At 50.3% G+C, this 25603-nt stretch overlaps 2 protein-coding genes across 3 annotated transcripts in view; one reads left to right on the top strand and one right to left on the bottom strand.

The window, feature by feature from the left end:
• The window catches only part of CLYBL (citramalyl-CoA lyase), a 216290-nt gene extending 197257 nt beyond the window's left edge, over positions 1-19033 (top strand). For both annotated transcript variants that reach the window (XM_068164468.1, XM_068164678.1), the window contains exon 8: positions 18689-19033. In XM_068164468.1, coding sequence (XP_068020569.1) covers positions 18689-18808 — 120 coding nt within the window. In that variant the 3' untranslated portion in view covers positions 18809-19033. The remainder of the gene's footprint in view (positions 1-18688) is intronic.
• On the bottom strand, positions 18170-25603 carry ZIC5 (Zic family member 5). The gene is given in 4 exon segments (XM_068164371.1): positions 18170-19681; positions 24283-25141; positions 25144-25213; positions 25215-25603. Coding segments are annotated over 4 exon segments (1719 nt in total). The 5' UTR covers positions 25550-25603; the 3' UTR covers positions 18170-19226.

The following is a 25603-nucleotide window of genomic DNA, read 5'->3' as shown; positions in this document are numbered from 1 at the left end:
AACAAAAAGGCATTATTTATATATAGTTAGTGCCATAAGAAAGTGGCAAAACCTTGTGAGACATTTTGTCTCATCTACAGCCTTCTATGCCTGTTGTCATTCGTCTCCTGAGCCTAATGGAAACCTGCCCTGGATGGCATGTTCATTGTTACTGCTTCAATTTCCTTCTCTTTTATTTACTTCCCTTGCCTCTCAAGAGCCATTCAGAGGTCCCATTACTTCCTGCTGACCAGGGAAGGCTATGAGATCAAACAGTTATAGTGGATTAAAATAAACACACTATCACAAGAAAAACAGAGGGAAGGGGGCAGGGGACTTGCTTAGCAAAGGGTGGTGGAAGTCATGAGACAGAGAACTGCCAGAAACATTGAGGTGGGGGGGTTAGGTCAAGATTTGTTTTAGACTTAATCTGTGCAAGAACAGAGCTTCTTAATACTTTCTGTGGTGGCACTGCAACTTGAGCCTCCATATATTGAATCAGTTCAATGTTTCCCTTGGATTTTAAATAAAATTTGTTTGAAATAATGCAAATCATAGTTCTTGGCAGTGTGGATTCTCCTAGCTGTTCTGATGGAGGAACTAGCCACTGTTAGAGCAGAAAGAGGAGAGCTTGCACACAGCACACTTTTCCACCACAGTAAAGGTGCTGCCTTGACCATCATGTCCAAAGCGCACATTTTTTGCTAAACAATGGACATCATTAGACCCCCATCTCCAGGGCATATGAGCTCTATGGTCCATACTTGACCCAGGCTACAGCAGATTGTATCTTCTGTATTTGGAAATTTTCCTTTCTAGCATCTGTTAAAAAATTATTAGCAGGTGCTGAAAACTGTGGCAACCAACCCAGAGACCTAGAGCCAAAATACCAGAGGGGAAAAGTCAGTTCTTGACAACTGCCTGACTCCAAGGTTGGTCGAGCCAGAGAGACAATCTGTTGCTATGGGAGATGCCAGATCAGGGGAGGGAAGTGGTAGCACTTCATGCAATTAGTCTATTTAATTTATTTTATTTTTTTTAAGCTACAAGTGGCAAGGGCCAATTCCTTGCCTCTGTGGAGTTATAAGCCTAGCAATTCCCTCCGGTGTCATAAAAGAGTGAGACCAGCTTGCAGCTGATTAAAAAAAGGTTAGGCTACCTGTGCACCACTCAGAAGAACAAACTGAAATCATTTAACATTTGCTGTGTAAATGGCACTCTGCTATGTGTGTATAACCAAGTGAAGAACACAGGATAACAGATTCTTACATGCCATGTAATTACACACACAAGCTCCTGTAGAAATGAGCTGATACAACATAAATATGCATATAGTGATGCCTATGCCTATTCCAGCCTCCACTGCAAGATTATTGCATTGCCAATGTGTTGACATAAAAATGCAGTTTTATGGATTACATCTGAGCAGAAATGTGTGAAAAGGGATTTTGTTTTGGCTACAGCCCAGTCTCTTAATATAATTTTAATTATTATTTTTACTACTGCTGCTACCACAGTGAATTGTGATCCCTCTTGGTTCTACCTATGGAAAAAATACCGAGAAGAAATCTGACCTGAAGATCAGGAGAGCTGAAAGAAGCAACATGATATCTCAAGATGGAGTACTGGGACAGGAGGTATATGTAGGATTCACCTCTCTTAAATTGCAGTCCTCGGTGTAACCTGGGCTGTCACTGCCTCTCTGACACAATTTCATAGGGAAGACAAAAAAGAAAAAGCACTTCATTGATGCAGTGGGGAGAGTGTGTTTTCTTACTACCAGGGTGGCTCTGCTCAACATTTGTCAGCAGAGATGGTGGTAACCATGGGTGTAGGTTGTCCTGAGTGGGCAGGGTTGGTGGCCATGGCTGGACACTTTCCCCGTGACACTGCAGACCCTGCAGTGGCAGCCACGCAGCAGAGGTATCAGCTTGCTCAGGTCACAGATGTGGTGCTGAAAGTGTGAAGGTGAGAGCTGAGCAAACATCTCATGTGGTCTATCTTTTTTTCATCTGCCTATATGCAGCACGAGTTGTTACGCCGGGTTTCAGCATGAAAATCAGAGCTGTATCTCTCCTGTTTTATCCTTGACAGGCTACCAATACAGAAGCATTTTTTTAAAAATCTCTGCAAAGACCAAAAAAAACCAACAACAGCAACAACAACCAAAAAAAAAAAAGTATTTTTGAGTGCCATTTAGGGGTCTTGTAATTTCATGTCAAGATCTGCTGGGTGCTTTACAGAAAAGCCTCTGAAGGTGCCTCTTTCTTTCCAATGCCAATCTCAAGCAAGACAGGCATTCAGCCCATGCAGCTGGGAAGCATCCCCACCACGGCCATCACTCTATACCAGCTGATATTGTTCAGAGGTAAATGTTTTCTGCCAGCTCAGGGGCTAAAAAAAAAAAAAAAAACAAAAACCAACAGAGTTCTCCCCTCACAAAGAAACAATTTGAAAGTAAGGGGCAGAAAACACATGAGCCTACCCAGCAAATGGCAGTGGGCTCACAAGGACTACGATAGCTGTTTGCCAGGAGCCCAAATGGTTTGCCTGCATCTCTAGGAAAAGAGTTATCTGGTGCTTGAAATCGTTTAAAGAAAACACAGAATGACTGCTACATGCCTGCCCATGATAGTCTGGAGCACTGTGATGTTGTGGGATATTTATGCCAACCAAATGGCAGTGAAATACCAGCACATAGATCAGGGTGAGCTGCTTGTACACAGGAGTGCCTGCGGAACCAGTCTCCAACAGCTCAGCCCGCACCAGCTAAGGCATTGAACCCTGAGGAAAGGAGGACATCGTTCTCATTATCTCCATATTACAGGTGTTGAGATGGAGGTTGGGGAGATATGCCACCAAAGGGATCTGTCAGAGCTGGGATTAGTGGTTATGGGTCCCAGCTCTCAGCCCTGCCTGTGCACAAAGCATGCATCTTGGAAGAGATTTGAGGAAATATTTTTATTTCTCTGACTCAGGAGAGAAAAAAAAAATCACCTTCCAGCTTCCAATAAAGGAATTATTTCTTCCTACCAATGCCGTGTTGATTTGTCTTAAGGGCACTGTTAGGATTAGCTGAGTTAGAAATCCATATTGTAAATCAAAATTTAATATTGTCCCAAAGAGACCCAGAAGAAGACAGGTTTTCACAAGCAAGAATAACCAAGCTTGCACAATGATAATCATAAACAAGAAACATTATTTGGAAGGAGTCCTTTAAATGATCCCGCTCTGCTTTTAGTCTTTGTCCATATAGGCACATATATCGAGTGATTTGCAGGTATGCAATTTAAATACATATATAAAAAAATAATACTTCTGTTTACCCCCAAATGTTACTTTAGTTTCAGACTTTCTATTTCCAGCCATCCAGCACTAAGTATACTCTCCAGCCCTTTGACAACAGGAGGAGCATGAACATTTCCTACTTCATTACTGCCTTTCAAATGCAGCTACAACCACAAAAACTAGACTTCAGGAAAGGAGGCAGGAGGGGTGAAAATCTCTGTATGCACAAGTAAAGCCCCACTTGCCAGTCATCCTCCTTTGTGCTTTGAAGAGGCATCTCACCTTTTACAAGGGAAACAAGTTTGCCATGGAGGGAGATGTGGTTAGTAATTCCATCTGTGCTTCCCCTTCATGCTCTGAGCTGATGTTGATGGGGGGCCTGATGCTCCTTTCTGTACTACAAAAACGTGAGTCAATCCTCTGACAGATCTGGATCAACTCTCTAGCATCCCTCCTTCCTCCCAAGTCCAGCATTTCCCAAATCATCCTTTAAAAATATAGTGCAGGTGGCTGAAGAGATGGTTAGCCAGCAGTGACTGGACCATGACAGAAATGCATGTTTATAACCTGGTTACATAGATTTAGCTCTGAAAAGTAATAAATCCCAACATAATCTCTATGCTCAAAGGCAAACTCGAGGTTTAAATTATCTTTGATGCAAAACAACATCCTGAGTGTATTTCAGCTTTACTGAGGTGTACTGTACAATCTATTCCTGACTCGTCTCTGCTTTGGGAGATATTATTACATTGCCTTGCTCGATGCTTTAATGCCACCTCAGTTGATAACACCTGATGGAGAGATAGCAGCATCTCTCAGCAAACTAAAGCTGCATAGTCTCAGGAGTCAAAATCTGAACATGTATAGAGCACATAAGTAATCAATAATGCATAGCACATTCTCTGTGATCATATAAATAAATTACTGACCACAACATTGCCAAGAAATGAACCAGGTCCTACCCCAACTGTTAAGACCTTATAGGTAAATGTAAATTATCAGAGTGCTTCAACATCTTGAAACCTTCTGCAAACAAGTGAACAATAACACAGTGCTGGTTCTAAAGACATCTCTGTGTACGTGTGTGTATGTACAGACACCTTAATGTTTACACACTTACAATCGTTTCTTTCCAGTGTGGGTAGGTAGGACCTCTGCAGCATCTCTTTATATATATACATTCAAGTTTTGCACTTGCCATGCCAATTCTTACTGCCATGTGGTCTACAAATTGCTTCTGGAAAAGTGTAATCCTGGTTTTACTTCTGTATTTTCAAAACCATTTCCTTGTGTATTATCTCTTTGCAGCTTTATACATTTATGCCTTTACTCTCCAAATGCCTTCACTAGAATGCTATATCCCTGAACAGAAATATATTCCCCCCTGCTATTTTTCTGCAGGAGTCTGGTTCATTCAGAAACAAAGAAAAGAATACAAATTATTGTTTTTAAATTCCCTGATGCAGAGAGCTCAGACAAGCCACAAATGCAAATGTGGAAAGAAAATCTAGAGGAAGTTCCCAGGTTCACTGCACTTGCAAGCAAGAACCTTTATTTAGGCATGGTTGTAAGGTGCCATTTTGGTATGATCCCTTTTTCTGGGCTAGGTACACTGACGCTAGCAGGACACAGCTACCATACCCCACCCTGTAATACCCAGACATAAAACAAGCACCCTCTGCCAGCACTCGCTCCCAGAGCTGGCATCCATGGACAAATTTGCACATCCTCATTTCCAGCAGCCCATGTATCTATCCCTTTTGTCACCAGGGAGCACGAGGGCCCTGTGCCAGCCCAGCAAATCACACTTTTGCCCTCCACAAGTTAGGAGCTCGGTGTCAACATGGGGGATCCCAGCAATGCAAGGGTAGAGGTAGGGTCCTTTTCTAGAGAGGTGAAGGTGGCCCTCCTCAATCGAGAAGGAAGAAGGCTATATACAAAAACTGGACTTCACTCTACCCTGGGGAGGCCACAGGGGCTGCCTGGGTACAAGCATGGGCTCTTCACACATTTATGGCCTTCCAGCATTATTCTTTCCAGCCTCACATTTGAACGGGCTCTGCCCCCTCCCATCCAGAGAATGAAACACTCATTCCTTCCCACCTTTGTCCCTGACGTCTTATCAGACCCATGGGTCCTTTGGGGAGAGAAGAATGTGCAAATGGTGGTTCTTTGAGTGCAGCACATATGATAGGCTTGACCTGGACAGAAAAACATGATTTGATCCCATCTTTTCTGAAGCTCAGGTGATTTTTTTTTTTAATAAAATCCTCCACATACACATACATTTTAAATTCTATTTACATTCAATAAATGGGCATTGTAAAATTCTTAGTTCCTCAGTAGAAGGGCAGCTGAGAAAGGGAGAGAGCAATGCCTGGGCTCCTAGGAAAGCTGAGACTCTCCTTCTTAGGTGGCAAAGTAATAAAGCAAACACCACAAAACAGGCCATCCATATAAAGTCACATCTACTGTTAAAGGGGACCTTGCAGTTGCCCCATGCCTTGGGATCTGTGCAGTGGCAAGGAGATGGTTGTGTCCTTAGAGACCTCAAGGGAAAAGATAGCTGCATGCTGGCAGAATTGCCATCCTTCCAGGTTTGGGTTTTTCTTCCCCCTATATCCTGGAAAAATGCCTGTGGATTTTACCCTACTTATACATATGATTTAAGGGTAATTGGATGACATTGGTGTCCGTGAGTAGTGGAGATCTGGGAACCAAGTGTGTGTATGTGCAAGTGTTATCCATATGTAGCAGGTTTTTAATTGCAGTTGCAGGAATAGCCTTTCTTTGGGGAGGACACAATGCAGAACTGGAGCAGGCAAGAGAGAGATAAACTCACAGTTTATGGTGGCTTACAAAGCAACAAATGCAGCTGCATTTACATGGCTATAAAATGCTGCTAACTCCTTAGCACGACAGCTCATGAATGTCTTGGAAAACTGGGGCTATTTGCCTCCCTGCTTTGCTAAACCACTGGAAGAGGTCTGTCCATTTTGTATGTATACTTGGTCTTAAAATCTTCCCATTCCCCCTGCTTGCTGCTTGTGGGCAGCTTGGTGCAGGATTGCATGCCTAAAGCTTCACCTCTGAGCACTGCCTGGCATGTTCTTACCCCTAGGAAGGTCCTGGGTGTCATCTGTAAGCACCAAACACTCCCAATAATCCAGACAGATTAAACTCAATCCTGTATTGTATTTCTCTAAACTCTGCAGGATTCTCTAAATGACAAATTCATCTGGAGTACAAGAATTGCCAACTGAAGAACAGAAATGAGGATGAGGAGGAAGATCTTGGTAAAGTTACAGGCATATTGCCCTAAGGCATTGGTCAGCTGATGGCACAGCAAAAAATAACCCAAGGTTGCCAGAGGTTGCATGATGAAAAATTTCAAGGGAGATTTTTTTTTTTTTCTGTGCTAGAGGAGAGGGAGAAAAAAATATCCAAGAACTGTCAGTTAGGCACTCCTGTGAATGGCTGTTGAAGCCAGTGGCTAGTGCTGCTCTGGCTTGCCACCAGCAAGTTTGGGTCTGAAAAGTTGCTCTGGCCTGAGCCTGACTCCCTGCCCTGCAAGAAATGAGAACATAAAAGCCTGAAGAAAACCCCCTGTGAGGGATCTGGGCTGGGGTAGTTAAGGAAGAAAACCCCTACTTTTAGTCCACCCTGGACTTCAGTGAGATGGGCCCAGGACCAAGACTGTGCCTAAGCCTGAGCTGAATTTGTTTTGGTTTAGTTATGGTTGTAAAAAAAAGTAGTTTTGTGTCACTGTGGAGAGTCTACATTTTTGTGGGATTCAAATGTTCCTTAATTAGGTGCTGTCTCTTAGCAGAATGAAAAGAGAGCTTTTATTTGATTTTACTTTGCCATTTTAATTTACTCCTGTCTCTGTTTAATAACCAGGTAGGGGACTGTTAAACAGCTGTTGTAAAATGCTTGATAGCATAGCTTCAATTTTCAAACTCTATCTGCCATCCAGGCTGGTGATGGTGGCTGCTTGGGGAGCCCCTTCCAGACTTAGGAGAACTGACTGGGTTTATCTTGTTGAACCTCCTTTCCTCACCCATTTCCCTTGAGGGGCAGCTTTTCTTCTCTGATGCAGACCCCAATAAATGTATATTAACTCCCTGGTCTCTGAAGAGTTGAGTGATTGCTTGTGTGAGAGGACACATGGAGGGGTGCAAGCAGGGCAGGCAGGGACAGGCAGGAGAAGCAGGAATGAGCATAAAAGAATGATAGAACTGTTGAGGTTAGAAGAGACCTTTCAGATCATCAACAGCTCACAATCCCACCGCTACTGCTAAGATACTACCACTAAACCAAGTCCACATCCACATGTCTTTTAGAAACCTTCAGGGATAGTCACTCCACCACCTCCCAGGGCAGCATGTTTCAATGCCTGATGCACCTTTCTGTGAAGGAAATTTTTCTAATATCCAACCTCAGGACTGGCATGGGTGGACAGGACAGGCATCGGTAGATAGGACGGGCCGTAGAGCAGCAGATGCCGGAGCTGAGTCTGAGAATGGTGAGATTCTCTCACGGGCTGTGCCTGCATCTCCTCTGGGATCCCCTCCTTGATGCACCCCTGGGACCTCAGGACTGCGGCAGCACCCACCTACCCAGTTTGGGATGTAAAATACATTTGGTCTGGGACTCTGTCCCCACTTCTATGAAACGCCACGGCCCAGGAGCAGTACCAACTACGGGCCACGGGCAGATGCCTCTGCCCACCTCCGCTCCTCGGTGCCATGCACAGAGGGAGTGCACACCAGGGTGGCTGTCAGGTAAATTCAAGCTCTGGGCTGGAGGGAATAGGGAGTGCCGTGAGATCCTTATTTCTGCCTTTCTTTCATCATCCACGAACAATTTGTGTCGCCCATGGGAACCGACATGCTGACTTGCCCGGCCTGAACTCAGCACAGGCTCTTCCCCCTGTATCTCCCTAGGCAGACTGCCTCCACCATTTCCATCTCTACACCCTAAAAGAGCACCCTGCAAAATGTGCCAGCGACGTGCTCCCGCCTGGATACTCTTCGTGCAAGTAGCTGCCCCGGCAACAGTGTGGTAGGGTGGAGCACCCCTGATTTGGCCGCTAGTCACAGGGCAGAGATAAGCATCGCTCTCCCAACTAAAGAGAGGGATGGAAAGTGTGTCGCAGAGTTCTTTCCCCCGTTATTCTTTTTAACTGTCGGAGGTTGGGATCTGCTGACTCAATCCTGCCTGGCAAGACGAGAACTGCTAAATTGGCCTCCGCGGCCACTCAGCCTGCCTCACTACTACCCCATCAACCGGGGTTACTGAGGAAGAACTACTCATGATCGCAACTTCAGGGCCAAACTCTCCCTGTCCGGCTTTAGAACGGGTATTTTCGACCAAGAGAAGTGGGATATGTTCGATATACTCTGTTAAGCACAAAAATACTCAGCAATTACACGCATTCCTGCTGCAACGGGCAAGAAAAGGCCCTCTCCGAGCTCCGGTCGATTTTTCTTTCCTGCTATTTGTGTGAATTTTGGGAACTCCTGAAACCGCCGGCACTTGCAGGTTTTCTGCCCCCGCCACACATCACCCCCACGCCCCTGCCGTTTTTTTATTCGTGTCTGAATGGCCTGCTCCGTGTCCCGGCGGCTCTGCCATGCCCCGGCTCCGTGGTGGCTGTGGCTGCACAACGTCCCATGTGTCCCCGCCTCTCTCTGGCCCTTGCAGCCACGGAGTCTCCCCGACCCTCTTCTTCATGGCCCAGGGCAGGGGTCGAGGAACGCGGGATGCCCCCAGCGATGTACCCGACGGTGTGGTAAGGGGCGGGCGACACCTGCACCTTCCCTGAACCTACCCTATCCCAGGGCCAGGAACTCGCCGCAACGAGTATGGAAACTGAAAACAGAAGGACCCCCTAACCCCGGGGTCGAGAAGAGCCAGCCCGGACACGCACCGGCGGAGGTCGTTCGTACTGCTCACCCCGGCGCGTTTCTGTGGGGAAGAGTTGGGCCGGCAGAGGGGCAGAAAGGTGAGGGAGTCCCTCTGAAAGTGAATAGCCAAAACGTGGCTAACGCCTGAGGACCCGGAGTTGGGGGACGGGGGGTGACGCTAGGGCGGAGACACGGTACTCTTCCCATATAGGGCTATACAGCCCTACCCTGAGCCTCGGCCTCAGGTTTTTCCCGAGGGTCCCTGTCCTGGTGCCCACCGGCCGTCATCCGCGCGTGGACGGGTAGTCAGCCCAGGGGCTTGCGGGTGTGCCGTTCCTCTAACTTCAGCTCTCCTGCCCCCCGTCCTAACCGCAGAAAAGAACAGACACCCCAAAAACCGCGGCCGCTCGCCATACCCCAGCCTGCCTGGCGTCCGCCCCTCAGGAACCCAACCCAACCCGAAGGGGAGTTCTCCACACAGTGTTCCCGGGTCGCTTTCCTGCCCCGGCAAACGCCCCGGCCTGGGTGCACCGTGATGCGCTCCGCGCTACCAGAAAGGGGCTGGGGCTGTCGCCTGGGGGCAGCCGTGGGGCGCCCCACGCGTGGAGCTCCCAACCCGTGGGGGGCGGCGATGGCAGGGCGCTGATTGCAGGGAGAAGCGAGGGAGCCCAGTGGTTGGTTGGTGGGGGATGGGTGTTATTATTTCCCACCCATTCCTGGCTGTCGCGTTCACCCAACGCCCAAGGCGACTTTCCCTGCCCTCTACCCATTCGTTTCCTGTCCCGAAACCCTCAAAATTAAAACCTCCTTGCTTGCTTCCCCCCTCCCCTCCGCACCCACCCCGCTCCAGCCTCCTGCAGCCCTGAGCTCCGCTGATTTCCCCCCAACACACCCTCACGCACACCCTCGCCCTGCCCGTCTCCGTGCAGCAGATTCGCAGCTGCAGCCCTTATTTCATGCTTTTTAAAGCCACCGAGCCGCTCTCTTTTGTCCTGGTTGCGGATGACCCATTTCCTCCCTTTCCCCCCCTCCTCGGCCCCGGCCTCCGTCCCACTCTCCCGCCCCTCCGCCCTCCTCCCGACCGCACGCCCCAGGAGCGCCGCGGGCCGCTCTCCTACGCTGCTGGCTGCGCGCAGCGGAGCCGGCGGCCTGGCGCGGTGGTGAGGAAGACGAGGAACTGGCGCCCCGTCCGTGCCGTGTTTGTTTTCCTTTCCCCCGTGAACGCTAGATTAAGACGTGAAGATTACACTTTTATTGTGGCGGCCGAATAATACCACGAGTCAACACACACAGCAAACAAAAGTGCTTGTAGTACATGGCCAACCCCGCTGGGAACCGGGCTGCGGGCTGCTGCAAAAATCAAGCTCTTCAGTGCTAATTACAAATAAATGATGATGTGCTCACTAAGTAATTGATTTAATGAAGTTCCTATGAAACTATTAAAATCGGGTAGAGGTCATGCTGGAGACGCCCCAGAGCGCCCATTGTGGGATGTTTAACTCCGCCAATCTCCTCGGAAAGACATCGGGGCTAATAGGTGAAGTCACAGCTGGTTCGGGCTGACTTTTGCAGCACCGGCGCTGGCCTCCCCAAACTCGCCGAGCATCCCGCACCACAACTTCAGGAAAGCGAGTCCTCCTTGCAAAGCCCCAGCCCACTGCTCCGACCCTCTCATCCCTCCTCCCTGCATCCCCTCTCTGGGAGAGGTGACTGCTCGCCCCCTCTCCCCAAGCCCGGAGACCCGCGGCGCGCCCCCTCCCTTCCCTTCCCCGGGCGCCCATCCGCATCCCGTAGGGGCTGCGCTAGGTACTCACTCGCTCGGCCCGCTCGCCTCGCCTGCACCTCAACCAGGCGCCTCCGCGGCTCTCCCCAGCCTAATTAAAGAGGGGGGAAGTGGAGCTCTGAACTTGTCTCTACCACTACAGAGCGGCTGTAATTCCACCCCCCCAGCCCTGACACCCCACACACACACACCCCCCCGCACACTCACTCACTCACTCACACACACACTTCTTGAAGAAACTTAAGCTAGGATGCCAGGTAGGGTGCTTGGGAGATTTTGGCAAGGTGCCTGGAAGGGGATGTGTGCCCATTTTTCCTTGAAGGGTTTTCTTGTTTGAAAGGGCATTTGGAGCGCTTTAGACGGGCTCTCCGTGTGAAAGGAGGAGGAGAAGGAAAAGACAGACATTAAAAAAAAAAAAAATAATCCGGCTGTTGGATTTACCAGCCCCACGCTCTGTTCTCACCTCCTCACCACTCAGCCAGGGCAGAGCAGAGGTGGCTCCTCGCTCTCCTCTCCCATCGTCTTGTGCCGCATTTAGGGGAGTCCCTAACCCAGCCCCAGCTCTGAGCGCACATCGAAGGCAGTGTATCCCGGCTGACCCTCGGGAGGAAAGTGGGCATCCCGCCTCCCTCCACCTGACAAAGGACCCCTCGCACTCCCTTGTTTTTCACGCCCAGTGCCTTTGGCGGGTTGCAAACGAGTTGGAGAGAAAAGTGGAGCCGCCCCTCAATTTGTGTTGCGGCTGTTGGCATTTGCTCCCCGAGGGCAAAGCTCCTCTCGGCCTCCAGCGCTTCCGCGGAGGCGGAGAGGGGAGGCAGCCGGCCCCACCGGGGCTCGGGCAGCGCCCCCGACGGCAGGGACAATCGGGACAGCAGCGCACAGAGGAGGAAGAGTAAGTGGCTTCTCCCCAGAAATGCTGTGTGCTTCCATCCTCTACACGACGGGAGGAGCCGGGGAGGATAAAAGCGGAGTGAAATGCTCCGCCGGTTATCCCCAAGCCTGTATGTAGTGCCGTCGTCGTTGTCGTGTCGGCCCCCCCTGCCCTTACTGTAGCTGCCGGGGGTTCTGCCTTCACCCAGTCCGGTGCACAGTGGGAGTGTTCCACAATGGGCCAGGAACATTTAGGGGTGTCTGCAGCTGGGTGCCTGCCGCCAGGGTACAGCTGAGAAAAGGCACAGGCACAAGCCGCGGCTCCCCGCGCAGACACGAGTGGAATCACACATGAGGTGGCCGCGGGACCTGAGACAGCTCCTCCTTTTCGCTTGCAGAATTTTAAGGCGGGATGTGACAGGGGATTGTTTGTTTGTGTTTTTTTTTTTGTTGTGGTTTTTTTTTTTTTTTTTTTTTTTAATGTGGAAAACGATTAGCTTGACACAAATGAAGCTCGCCCGCTTCTTGTTTGCCAAACAGGCTGTTGGCAATGTGCAAACAGGCTTTCAACCCAGCGCAGTGTCCCCGCTCTCCTTCTGCCGCCCGTCTCCAGCCCTGGCCGCCGCACTCTCCTTTTCCTCCTGCCCCTGCCCTTGGCAAGCCTCTGCCCCGCCGCCCCTCCTGGCCCTGTAATATTGCTTGATTACTATCTCCCCGTTGCCCTTAATGCACGATCCCGGTTTCTGTTCAGCCTCGAAATAAGAAGTCACACATGCACTACTAAACCGACGTGTGGGGAAAGCTCGCTGGGGGCTGAGAGGGCCTATTGACTGCAGCTCTGCAAAGAGACAAAGCTGGGGGCTAGTGGAATCAGATGCAGCCCTTAATTAACACCATCTTAAATAGTCCAACAGGCACTGAAGACAAAGTTGAAGAAAGACTTTAAGGCTGAGTGCCCCTCGACAAGCTTTCTTTTTTTTTTTTTTCCCTCGTGTCATTCAATATTTAATGCACTGTGCTTGTAATGCTACTACTGGTGCTCCTTTCTCAGCAAGTACATTATTTTTTCACGGTGCCCATGGCCAGGGAAAACCCTTTAGGCAAAGAAAATCAAAATGTTTGTTGTTTTGGATGACTTATAACTCTTGTTTAACACAAGCACTTTCAAGAAAGTATAACAAGCGCAGCCTCTAAAGCAAACAACGAAATCCTTGTGACAGAGTCGGACACAAAAAGCACATTGTGTTATGGACTATCCCTTTTCTCTCCTGCTAGATGGGCGCCTGTCTGAGGCTGAACACCACGATGCCATTTTACTTTTGAACTATTGTTTTTGAGTTATGCCATGTGGTCAAAAGGAGAAGAAGGGAGGTTGTTTCCAAGCTCATAAGACAAACGAGTTGTCTTTCATTGAACTACCCCAGAGCTCCTTTAAAACGAGGTTTAAATGTCACCTCCATGTTTTTAATGGACACAGGGCTTCAGGGGCGACCCTTCAAAGGGCCTTCGTAATAAACGACCCTTATTAAATATGTCTCTGCCTGGGAAAATCACTGGGCAGAGGAGAAAAAAGTGGGGTGGGGGAAGGAGAGGCACAGCGATGCCAAAGGAGCTCCGCCGTCGTCGTCGTCCCTCCCCCCCCACCCCCACCCCCCCCGCTACCGCCGGGGCCGGGCTGGGTTGGAGGAGCGGTCCCGCTCCGGGTGCCTGCCGCCGGGCGGAGCGACGGGGCCAGGGGCTGGAGAGGGGAAGGATACACTCGCTTCCCGCTCTCGTCCCAAACGCCCTTTTCTCCCTCCCACCCCCCCAAAATAAGAGGCTGAGTGAAAGGTTGGGGTGTTTTCCTCCTGACTTCTTTTTGTCCTTAGGAGAGCGGCGTCTGCGAGTCTGAGCTGGGAAGTTACTGATTTGCAGGCTGCATGTTAAGGCAGCCCATGTAAGTAATTTCTGCGGGCATCCCGGCAAAGGAGAACAAATCGCTGACAAAGGCGAGCCCTTTCAATTCAGCAGCGTCGTTAGGGAAACCAAAAAGTATTCTTCCTATAATAAGTTCCACTTCAAAGGATTTCTCATTCAACGGTGACTGCTTCGCACTTTTATTAAGTCCGGGCTTTTTCACTTGGCGGAATCATCTGTTTGGTTATTTTTCATCGTGTTTATTTTTCACCATTCACACAGTACTTGTATTAAATAAACAAAGAACAATCGCTCTGCAAATAAAAGTGCTTAGGTGGGGAAAAAAAAAAAAAAAAGAGAAAAAAGGAGAGAGGGGAAGATGAAGAGGAGGAGAACTAGAGATTGAGCTTCTTCCCCGCTTATTTGTTTGTTTTTCTGCTGAAGTTGGGGAAGGGGGGGTTCCTAAAAAAAAAAAAAAAAAAAAAAAGGAAGGGAGGTCGGAGAGATGCTAACAAATATGAGATATGATGAAGTGAAAATTGACTGCGCTAACACGGCATGAAACTAAAGGTCAATGCAACTGTATCTTAATAGAGTGTCTCGAATCGAGGTGGACTATTTTAAATGCAGCTTGCTTTTGCTTTGCTCATTGCCATAGCAATCCTAACGCTCCATGTTGATGTACCATAAAAGCAGTAGTTTGAATTTCAAAGAACCTGCCTTTGAACTTCTCCCTGCCTGATTAGGCACTTGCGTGGTGTGTGTGTGAATGCGGGAGCGTGGTTGTGTGTGCCGGCGGTGCGCGGGATGCGGGGGGGAGCGTGGGCAGCCCCCCGCCGGGGTTTGGGTGTCCGAGCCAGGGGGAAGCGTGTATGTGTGAGAGTTGGGTTCATGTCTGCGTCCGTGTCTGTCTCCGTGTCCGTGTGTGCCAGCACACTCTCTGACCCTCATTGCTCTACCTGGAAATATATTTTTCGGGGGAGGGGGGTGGCTGTCCATCCTTCCCAGTACTCCCTATCAGCACGTAAATGCGGATAATCCCCCTAAAATCATCGTTTCTCCCTCACCACTGCTCCAAAATCAAAGCAGCAGCCTGCCCCGGTGGGGAGGCCTCCCTGCTCCCCACACCCCCACGCCCAGGGTGTGGGGGGTGCATTGGGTTTGCAGCCCCGCGGCTCTCTGCCGAGAGCTCCCCTGCTTACGGACCATCAGGCACCACACCACCCCCTCTCAAAGCCATTTCCCACACTCCTGAAATTTCTTAGCCCCTTCAAACTCCGCTAACGCCGGTCTAGCCTTTAAAGGTCCGAGCGCCAGCACTAGTGTGTGGCGAGATGTCTCCCAGCCCGGATTACAAAGGTAGATGATTTAAACAGTGTTTGCTAGGACCACGTTTCGCCTAGGAAAAGATGAAGTCTTTGATGATGGCCAACTCGGTGTCAATAAGTGGCTTTCTTTGAGCCATATTCAGATGGGAACGTCTTGCTTGCCAATTGCCATAGAAATCTTAACACACCATGAAGATTGTCCAAGCGCCAAGCCTTCCGTTCTGGGCTAAATTACTTTGAAGTGGAGCAGGACGTGCACTGGTCAATGTTAACTCTATAGGGCGGGCAGGGAACACTAGGAGAGGGAGGCTTGGAGAGGGGGGAAGCAGAAAATAAGAAGGGGAAACTTGTTTTAGACACTCTATACAAGGTTCTGCTCATTGTCAGATATCTTTTATCTTTTATATTTCCCATGAATGATTCATGTCTCAGTGGCTTTGTGTCGCCCTCCTTTTCACAAGAAACTTCATTAGGGAGCTATAAGTTTTCCCATTGATTGGAGCCTTCATTTATGAGTGTTTTTCTGCTTCGTGTGTTGGTTATTGTCATTCTGCTTGAAACAACTCTTTGCAACCTGTTTCACCTTTACCACATTTAACAAAACTGACTTAAAAAAACACTCTAACCTTTTGGTGAAACTATTCTTGACATTTTGACCAGTAATTTTCTAGCACTGGTAAATTACAAAGGGGCTGTGGTTTCATTCTGGGATAGATTCATTTACTACTTAATAATAATACTACTATTAATACTACTAATAATAGTAGTGGTAGTAGAAGAAGAAGAAGAAGCAGAAGAAGAAGAAGAAGAAGCAGCAGCAGAAGAAGAAGAACAAGGACAAGAAGAAGAGGAAGGAGAAGAAGAAGGAGGAGGAGGAGGAATCTTAGAGCATGCTGACACACTAATATTGGCCAAAACTTTTCCCAACAACGGTTTCATTCAATTTTCCTCTCTCAAAACAAGAGACGTGTGTCCACACTCAGATCCTGAAAACTTCCCTCCACCCCTTCCTTCCAGTGATTTTTGTGGCATTATTTCTCACCTGAGCTGTCTCTGTTTCAGAATAATCTATGTCACACCATTTTGCCACTATTGTCTTCTACTGATGAGTAATGCTATTTAACTCCCTAGGATCTGCCAGAGGACACTGCCAGGAATTTTCCCCCCAACAGAAATATTAACATTTTAATGTATTTGATTTGATACTTTGATTAACTGTCCATAAGAGAGATTAAGAATAATATGCATATAAATACCTGGCTTTTGTCTGTATTATCCATCCATCCATCCATCCATCCATCCATCCATTTGTCTATCTATCTGTCTCTCCCTCTTTTCCCCCATGCATGGAAAGCCAGGAGTACTCAATTGCTCCATCATGAGGAGGCATCCACCAATCCTACTTCCCCTATACACATTCCCCTCCATCAGCCCCCATGATTTCCAAGGGCAGACACCGACGGCAGCAAAGCCAGCAGCAGCGAGGGATGGCCGTGCTGGCAGGCCCAGGAGCACCCTTCTTCTGAGGGGCACAAACCAAAACACACAGCTGAGGGACAATAGGTGTTACACATTTCGATGAGGAAAGACAGAATATTTCAGCCGCCCTCCTGGTGTTGTAAAGCTCCGACTGTGTCTGATTTTACCCACTGACCCTCGGGGAAGGGGTGGAGATTGTTTTTTGGTCTGTCTCTGCCCCTTGTCTGTCAGTAAGGCACATGCAATACATAGAAATAACATTTTTATTAATTTCCATGATCTTTTTTCTTTTTCTTTCTTTTTTTTTTTTTTTTAATGTGGTTTACAGAGATGGAAAAATTAAATTAGTATTATTTTCTTTAGGAGGTATCATATGTCATAAAACTGATGGGCAAGTGTGTGACTCTACGTGTAGCAAGTACATAAAAATAGTGATATATCCCCCCGAGCCATAGTTTATAAACCCTGCCATGTAGTAATGTATAGTGCAATCTGTTGTTGAGAAAAAAAAAATGCATAAATTAAAAGGTTCATTTATAAATCAGCACCAAAAATATCTCTAATAAGATTACATTTACATAAATTATTATTTTTAAAGCCCATACCTTACTTTATTGTTTATACTTATTCAAATGAGTTTTGAAAAATTAATAAAAAAGCAAATCGAATGCATTTTTAAAAATTATTTTCTATTCAAGTTTTCTGTTTGTTTTTGAAGTAACACCTGCTTCTTTAGATCCAACACAACGACGTGAAAACAATGTTTAAAGGCTTCCAGAGTGACAGCACCATGCACTGTACTAATAATATAATATCTCTATGAACTATATATATATATATATACATATATCAGCACCAACACACCGCACGGAGGACATGCAGGAACAGTCTGTTTCACATTACATCGTTCATTCAAGTAACCAGAAAAATACGTTTTGGGGGTTTTGTTGGGTTTTATAAAAAACAAAACAAAACAAAACAAAACAAAACAAAACATGGTATCATAAACAACAATCTATCACCAAAATCAATAAGAGTATTCTTTGGTGTGCTCCGTACTCATCCATAAGGGGAAAAAAATAGACCAAAAAAAGAGAAAATACTATGTCAGAAAATAAATTAATTCGACTGTACAAAATAATCGCGTTCACGTACACGTTATTACAATGACAAGACGACATCCACCATTCACGACACACAAAACACATTTCCACAGGCCCTGGGGGAGGGGAGGGAGGCTGCCGCTTCTCTTCTGGGGTCTCTGAGGAGGAATTAGTGCTCTTTAGTTTATCTGCGCCCCGCTCCTGACGGACGGGCGATGGGCCGGGGTATGTATCCCTCCTGCCATGGGCTGAGACACTGGGGTGGAGCTTGGTGGGCACCCCGACACCAGCCCGTTTCCCCACCCCCCTTTTCTTTCCCAGTACCTAAGGTCCCCTCCTCCCAGGTGACTGCCCGGCCACCACAGGAGGATGCTGAAAAGCAAGAGTGTGGCAGGCAGCAGCTCGGCAGGAGAGAGGAAATAAACCATATATAATGGGTTTGATATATATATACGGTGTATATATATATATATATATGGTTTATATATGTATATGTATTCATAATTTAAAAAATAATTCCCCCTAGTCCCCCTAGTTCCCCTCCCCTTCAGCAGATGCTGAGCCCAGGGGGAGCTGCTCCCCCTCCCAAATACGAACTGCCTGCACACAGTGCTGGGGGGAAGCAAGAGAAAAAGTCTTCCTCTGCGAGACCAGCTTTAGGAAAACAATAACCAGAGTAACAATAATATCAACCCAAATAAAAGGAAAATTCACTGTCAGTTTTCGTGTGTTTTTTAAAAACAAACAAACAAAAAGTATCACAGCATCGCAGTTGTCAAATAGCAGCGTGTTTCTTTTATTCTCCAGCTACGTTTTAGGAGCCATACGCGTACAAACCGTGGTGGAGCAGTAAGGCAGTGCTGCAGCTTTTGTCTTTCCTTCCCTACATCGTTTTCACACCCTTACGGCTAAAAGAGAAAGAAAGAGAGCTGGAGAAAAAATGCTGGGTGCAGGTGGGACTCCAAGACTCGCGAGAGAAACCAACAATTACAAAGGAGGTGAACTGCAAGAGGGGAGGAGAAACAAAATTAATTTATTTCCTTTTATTTTAAGGGAGGCATAACTTGTCTTCGACCATCCGGAGCTCCAGCAGGTGCCGCTTTGCAGTCTGGAAGCCGCTGCAAACCTAGGTCTCTACCCCGGCTGAGGAACAGGCTCCGGGATGGCAGCTAAAGGATTTAAGAACCACTCCAGGGGACGGAAGGGCTCTGACAGCTCGCAGCCTTCCACCGTCTCTCTCACTTGTCAAGAGCAGCACGGTATGGGCAAGGTGGGAGCCGAGCAGATCCCTTGGTACTATTACCCTGCAAAGCGTGTGTGTCTCGGGTCGCTGGGATGGCCCCAACGTGACGTTACTGAGGCTTTTTCTTACCAAAAGGGAGGGAAAAAAATAATCCAAGTCTCTTTAATTAAATTAGTTACCGTACAAACACCATAGGGTTTTGTACATGGAATAAATAGCGCGAGCCAAACCTGACGGCACTTCCACACCAGCCCCCGTGCCAGCGCGGTGGAGCCGGGGCCGCCGGCAGCATGGCTCGGCTCAGCACAACACGGCACGGCTTGGCGCAGCACGGCTTGGCCCGGCTCCCTAGGAAGCCGTTCTGCCCCCCGAGGTCCTGTGGGGCTCGTCCTCCTCGGAGGCTGGGGAGGTGTCGCGGCTGGCGGGGGTACGGGGCCGGCGGGGAGCACCCCCGGCCTGGCAGACATACCACTCGCTGAGGTTGGTGACAGGTGGGGATAGGGCTGCGGCGCGGCCGCGGGGTGGCTCAGAGGCCGGGTCGGCCTCGGGGGGCAGGGGGCCGTCGGGGGTCCCCGCGGCCGGGTAGCCCTGGGAGCCTGGAGGTGGGGAGGGCGTCGGGGACTTGCAGTGGATCTTCATGTGTTTCCGCAGGGAGCTGGGGTGGGTGTAGGACTTGTCGCAGCCGCGGATCTTGCAGTAGTAGGGCTTGTCGGAGGTATGGACATGAGAGTGCTTCTTGCGGTCGCTGCTGTTGGCGAACTTCCTCTCGCAGCCGTCGAACTCGCACTTGAAGGGCTTCTCCCCTGCCGGGACACAGCAACGGCATCGTTACCGGCGAGCAGGCGGGAAGGGCACGGCCCTGTCCGCATTCTGCCCGCATCCCGCCCTCAGCAAGGCCTTTTGGTGCAGGCCCTCCGTAGTACAGCCTCCGGAGGCGAGCATCAGGGCACAGCCTCTCCTTCCCTCTGCCCCTCTCTCCCCTACCCCGCCCCCGACAGTCGTGGCATGCCTCAGGTCTCCGACTTTCCCCTCGTGTTCTGCAAGGTGCGCTGTGTGGCTGGAGAGCTCCGGGCCCTGCCTTGTTTTCCCTCTGCGATGCTGCCCTCGCATACGAGAAACTTTCATTACCGCTCTAATGACCAAGCCCAAACAAAACTCCTCAATGCCTTCGAGGGCTGGCGTTTGACGGCAGCCTGGCTCGCCTGGCATCTCTCCTGCGTAATCCTTTTACAGTGGGGCACTACGCTGAGGGAATAATTAGTTTGGGGAAAAGGAAAACAGCACCTGTTTAAGCGTCCCGATGGAAAGAAGGAGCACCCAGCAGCCCTAACTGTGAACCTGCAGGCTGAAGAGGATCACCCGGACACTAGTGATGATAGCAGCAGCTAGTTACCTCAGGCTGACTTGGGTCTAAAAATCTCCGGCCGACGTATTTTAAGAGATTTACACATTGCTTAACAGTTAAAGGGGTTGTGAAAGTCAGCCCGGGGCGGGTTCGCCTGGCGTACCTTTCACCACCCACCCACATCGCCCACCCCCAGCTCCTGACCCTACCATACCCTGGGACGTATATGTTCTGGCACATATAGCCGTGCCCCGGACCGACCTTTACCCACAGTTCCCGAGTAGGGCTGAGTAAATACCTATTGCTGAGAGACTGGGGTGAGGGGGGAAGGAAGAAAGAAGGGGAGGGAAGGGAGGGCGTAAGGCACCGGATCCTTATACCGCTCACAGACTGGAGTTTCTCAACAGCAACTTTTTCTTTCCCTGCCATACTACACGTCAGCATGGAGCAGACCAACCTACACAGATAATCCTTGTCATGATTACCACGACTCAAAAATGCTGGCGGTTTAGTCATGGGCTACACGTATTTTCAGATCTGAGCTCTTAGAAATAACACAGGAGCTCTCAGTGAACATCTTTGTTTTTAAATCTTTCTCTTTCCGTTTGTAAAACTGCCTCAACGTTTAACAAAATAATGATGAGGGGAAATACTTTTACTCTTAAAAGCTAGCTATTCCTCCTCGAATGTTACTATAGAAACATGTGCCTCCGCGTCAATTTCTTCACCTACCAGCGAAATGGTAGCTCGAGGAAAAATAAGTTTATCTTTAAAAAAAAAAAAAAAAAAAAAAAAAAAAAAAAAAAAAAAAAAAAAAAAAAGAAGAAAAGAAAGAAGTTTGGAAAATCTACCTCGCGGGTTTAAAGTGGAGTGTGGATGTTCATGGAAACCCCTGTATGCTCCCGTTCCCACCGAAACAAATCTTACTTCGTTTGTTCATTAATTACTCTTTCTCTCTCTCACTCTTTTTTTTTTTTTTTTTTAATCCAAAACGAACCTCCCGGACGGTTTGGCCGATTTATATCTGTGTTACTTCAAGGATGCGGGCTCTCACATCCCGCTGCCGCCAGTGGCCCGCAGAACCCTCCAAGTGCAGACCTGGTTCCGACCCATCGGGCCAAACCTCATTCCCTATAGTTGGGGCTTTAGGGAAGTGGCTTTCTCCGTGGAATCACTCGTAGGCATCGTCCCAGGGGCTGTGCGCGCCTCAAGGGGCAGGGGGAAAGTACTTTTCTCCTCCGACCCCCTCGGAAGTGCACAGGCCGTGGGCAGCTCCTCCTCGCCAACCTCCAAATAGAGGCAACCCCAGTTCCACACAAATCCAGGAGTGGGGAAGGGCCGGGAGAGTCCATGGCACGCTGACGAGGGCGTCACGTCAGAGCTTAACCGTTTATAGATGGTTTCAATTGAAGGAAAGGGGAGAGATGCCGGTGGCCGTACCGTCACTCCTCCCGGCAGAAGCAGGGTTGGAGGCGGAGGGGGGGGCAAGAAGAGGGTTTGGGATCACTTTTTTTTTTTCGGAGGGGGAGGACGGACTTGCAGATAGGAATTGTCGGGGAAAGCCTGGCAACACTGAGCATTGTCTCCAGCGAGGGGGCAGGGATTTTGCATGAAGAGGGGGTTCCCACCGCTTTTAGGGTATGTCGGGGTTAGAGACAGTGATTTGTCCCCAAAATGAAGAAGCTGCAGGTCTCGGTGTGTAGCTCCCGAGATGGTGCTCTTGATGAAAACGGGGGGAAAATACAATCTAAACAAACCAAACGCCTCCTGAATTACCGACATACCCTTTTTCCTGTAGAGTTACCATAAACAGAAAATCACCTAATGATAGAATTACGGGTTATTACTTCCCAACTTCCCAAAAAAATATTCGTAGCAAACGAATAGTTTGTCAATGTTTCCTGGTCCCAGGCTGCACATAACTAAATTTAAGCTGAAGCGGCTAAGTCATTGTAATCAATTTGATAGGGACGAGCAGAAGGTTTGAAATCCCTCGTCCACCCCAGAGCTCTGCGTGGGGAAAAAAACAACTTCCTCGCTGCACTCCAGCGGGCCAAGCTGTAATTGTAGAGAGCCATTGCCCTCCACACCATGCCCTGAGGGCTGCTTTGTTGCAGCTGTCCCTTCTGCAGAGTTTTCTCCCGTGGAATCACGCGAAGGCACCCTCCCGTGGACTGTGCACCCCTCGAGAGATCAGGGGAGGAGGTCCCACTCTCCGCAGACCCCTCGAGGGGAGAACAGCTCCTGGGAAGGTGCGGGTAGCCCTCGGCTGCAAACTCCTTCGAATTACTTTTGCAGTGGTCCATGTACCACGCATGGGCCTTGGGACAATGCTGTGCCACAGCTCTGAACTGCAGACTCTGTCCAATGTGCATTTAAATTATTTAAGGGGGTCCTCTTCCCACTGACTCCCTCTTTTCTGGACTAGCTCTTTCCTCCCACTTGGAGCTGGGATGCAAAAGAAGTTGAGTACCCTAGAAAGTTCCGCGGTGAAGTTTTGTTTTCCAGATCAAGACAAATGGGGAAAGTTAGATGACAAAAACACGGCTCTCCAGTATTTAACTCATTCCGTGGTGCCGTTAACACAACAATCCCAAAAAATGTGTCAAGCGCCCTCACAGGACAAATTCACCCCCCAGATCCCTGGTCGCAGAGAGTTGGGCATCCTCAGATGTCCCCAGCTATATATGAGTTTATGCACAACATATTCTAGAGATTACAATCTATAATCTTTTCCGCCATGGACCATTTGGTTTTACATGGGAACAACACGTTGCACGGACGCCGCTTTTCTCTTCCCGAGCAGCGCACAATAAATCAAGAAAGCAATTACAGCAACTCCACTTCCTTAAGTGTCCTCCAAGGAATAATATTTGTCTAGCACTATAAATCCTGCCTTCATTCCTTTTCGGCAGAGTTTTTACGCCCAGATCGAGAGGCGTATTTCGAGGGTGGAGGGAAAGGAGGAGAAAAGTAAAAAGATAGAAGGGGGGAAAAAAGATAAGTGAAAAACAAACACGTTGAGAAAAGACTCAAACGTTTAAAACGCACCCAGAGCTCCTCCGGGAGCCACGCGCCGGGCCCAGCCTGCCCCCCGGGGTATTCCCCGGGCGTGCCGCTCCCTCCTCCCGCAGCTCCCGCTTCGCTAAATCGTGCCGGGCAGCCCAGATTGCTTTGAAGTTTCCTCCTTAGATCCACAGAGAGAGGCGTTCTTCAGCGAGCGCCTTCCTCCGCCCTGCTCCCTCCTCCGCGTCTCCGCGGGGCAGCCCCGGGAGCTGGTTCAGCGCCAGTAGCCCCCGCAGCTTCGGTAGTACCGGCAGTAACAGCAATCTCGGTAGCAGTGGCGGCGACAGCCGCAGTAGTCCCCGTATCATCGGTAGTCCCCATCGTAGCGACAGCCCCGTTGCGAGGGTAGCCCCATCAGCGCCGGTCACAGGAGCAGCCCTGATGGCGAGGGCAGCCGAGTAGCCCCCTCAACATCGGAGCCCGCAGAGCAGGGGAACTGCGCCCCCAAGAGCACCCGCGGCCCCATCTCCTTCGGGCCAAGCGACCCGCTCTCGGCTCTTTCCTCGCTGACAGAACCGGCAGAAAAAGCAGAACTGCCGTTCTTCTCGGGTGAGGGCCGCCAGGCTAGCCCCCCCCCCCGGGGTGCCCCGGGTATGGACAGCGTGAGCCGGCTCGGTCCGTCTCTGATGTTCTGTCTTCCGCCGGAGCTTCCGTTTATCTCCCACCGGTCAGCGCGCTATTTATTACTCAGTGTATTTATCCGGTGGTGCCGAGATGCGGGTGTTGGAGGGGGTGGGGAGGGAGCTGCCCAAGATGTGGGGGGAGAATAGGGACGGGACACGTGTGTGCAGGGGCCGGGTGCGTGTGCGTGGCCGGGGGTGCGTGGCCCGTCTGCTGCCGAATTACTTATTCATGAAAAAGTCACATGTCCGGCGGTGCGTAGGAGAGGGGAAAAAGAGGGGGAACGGGAGACAGAAAAGGGGAAGGAAAAAAAAAAAAGGGGGGGGGTGGGGGGGAAAGGAGGAAGCCCTTAGAGCCGAGGGAGGCACCCACCTGTATGAGTCCGCTTGTGGATCTTGAGATTTTCTGAACGGGCGAAGACCTTCCCGCAGCCGGGGAAGGGGCAAGGAAAGGGCTTCTCTCCCGTGTGCACTCGGATGTGGTTGATGAGTTTGTATTTCGCTTTGAAGGGCTTGCCTTCCCGGGGACACTCCTCCCAGTAACACACGTGGCTGTTCTGCTCGGGCCCACCGACGTGCTCCACGGTGACATGGCTCACCAGCTCCTGCATCGTGCTGAAGGTTTTGGAGCAAGGCTTCCTATTGCCCGGTGGCGGCGGCGGAGGCGGCTCGCGGTCGATCCACTTGCAGATCAGCTCTTGCTTTATGGGCTGCCTCATGTACCGCAGAAAGGCCCCGGCCGCCGCCGCCCCGACGTGGGCATGGTGGTGGTGATGGTGGTGGTGGTGGGGATGGTGCGGATGCCCGTGGCCTGCTGCCGCCGCTGCTGCCAGGTTGAGGTTGACTGAGCCGTAGCCCTGCAGCGCCGAGGAGGAGGCGGCAGCGGCTCCATAGTGCGCCTCGGCGCGTCCGTAGAACTCCCCGGCGGCCGCCGCCGCCAGCCCCAGGCGCATCTGCCCGTTAAGCGGCGGGTGGCGGCCGGCGGGAGCACCTTGCTCACCCGGCGGCGGAAAGGCGGCGTGCGCGCCGTCGGACGCACCGTAGGTGCCAGCGGCCGAGATGAAGACGCCGTGGGGCGGCGGGTGAGGGAGGTGAGGGGAGCTGGCAGGCGGATGCTGCTCGCCCAGCGCCCCGTGCACGGCGGCGGCGGCGGGCAGCTCCCGCCGCAGGAGGAAGTCCCTGCCTGCCGCCCCCCCACCCGACGGGTAGCCCGGGAGGACGGCGGGCGGCGCGTAGGCGGCGGCGGCTGCGGTAGTGGCGGCGGCGGCGGCAGTGGCGGCGGCAGCGGTGGTGGCGGCGGGTGCGGCGAAGGCGGCGGCGGCGGCGGTGAGCGCCTCGGGCGTGAGCTTGAGGGCGGAAGGCTGCGCCATGTGCTCGGGTCCGAGCGGCGTAAGGGCACCGCCAGGGTCGCCGCCCGTGTCCCCGGGGTGGAGGTGGGCCGCGTGGTGGGGGTGGACGTGGTGGTTCCCCAGCCCCGGGAAGCCTGTCATGTTCTGGTGAGGTTGGGGCTGAGACGCTGCCAAATCCGCTAATCTCAGTGTCGGGTTCCTCTTGCTCAAAGGGGGCTCCATAACGACACAGCCAAGCCCATCTACGCTCGCTGTTGTTATTTTTTTCCCTCTACCTGCCTTCAAAAACATGTATATATTAAGCGGCTCTTTAACTTCTTTTGTCTGCGCTCCTAACTCCGCGCA

This window comes from Melanerpes formicivorus, unplaced genomic scaffold (genome assembly GCF_026170545.1).
Source record: "Melanerpes formicivorus ecotype bairdi unplaced genomic scaffold, bMelFor1.0.p_v2 SCAF_1, whole genome shotgun sequence".
NCBI classification, from domain to species: Eukaryota; Metazoa; Chordata; class Aves; order Piciformes; family Picidae; genus Melanerpes; species Melanerpes formicivorus.
The sequence above is the reverse complement of the archived record's forward strand: the minus strand, read 5'-3'. Positions and strand labels throughout refer to the sequence as shown.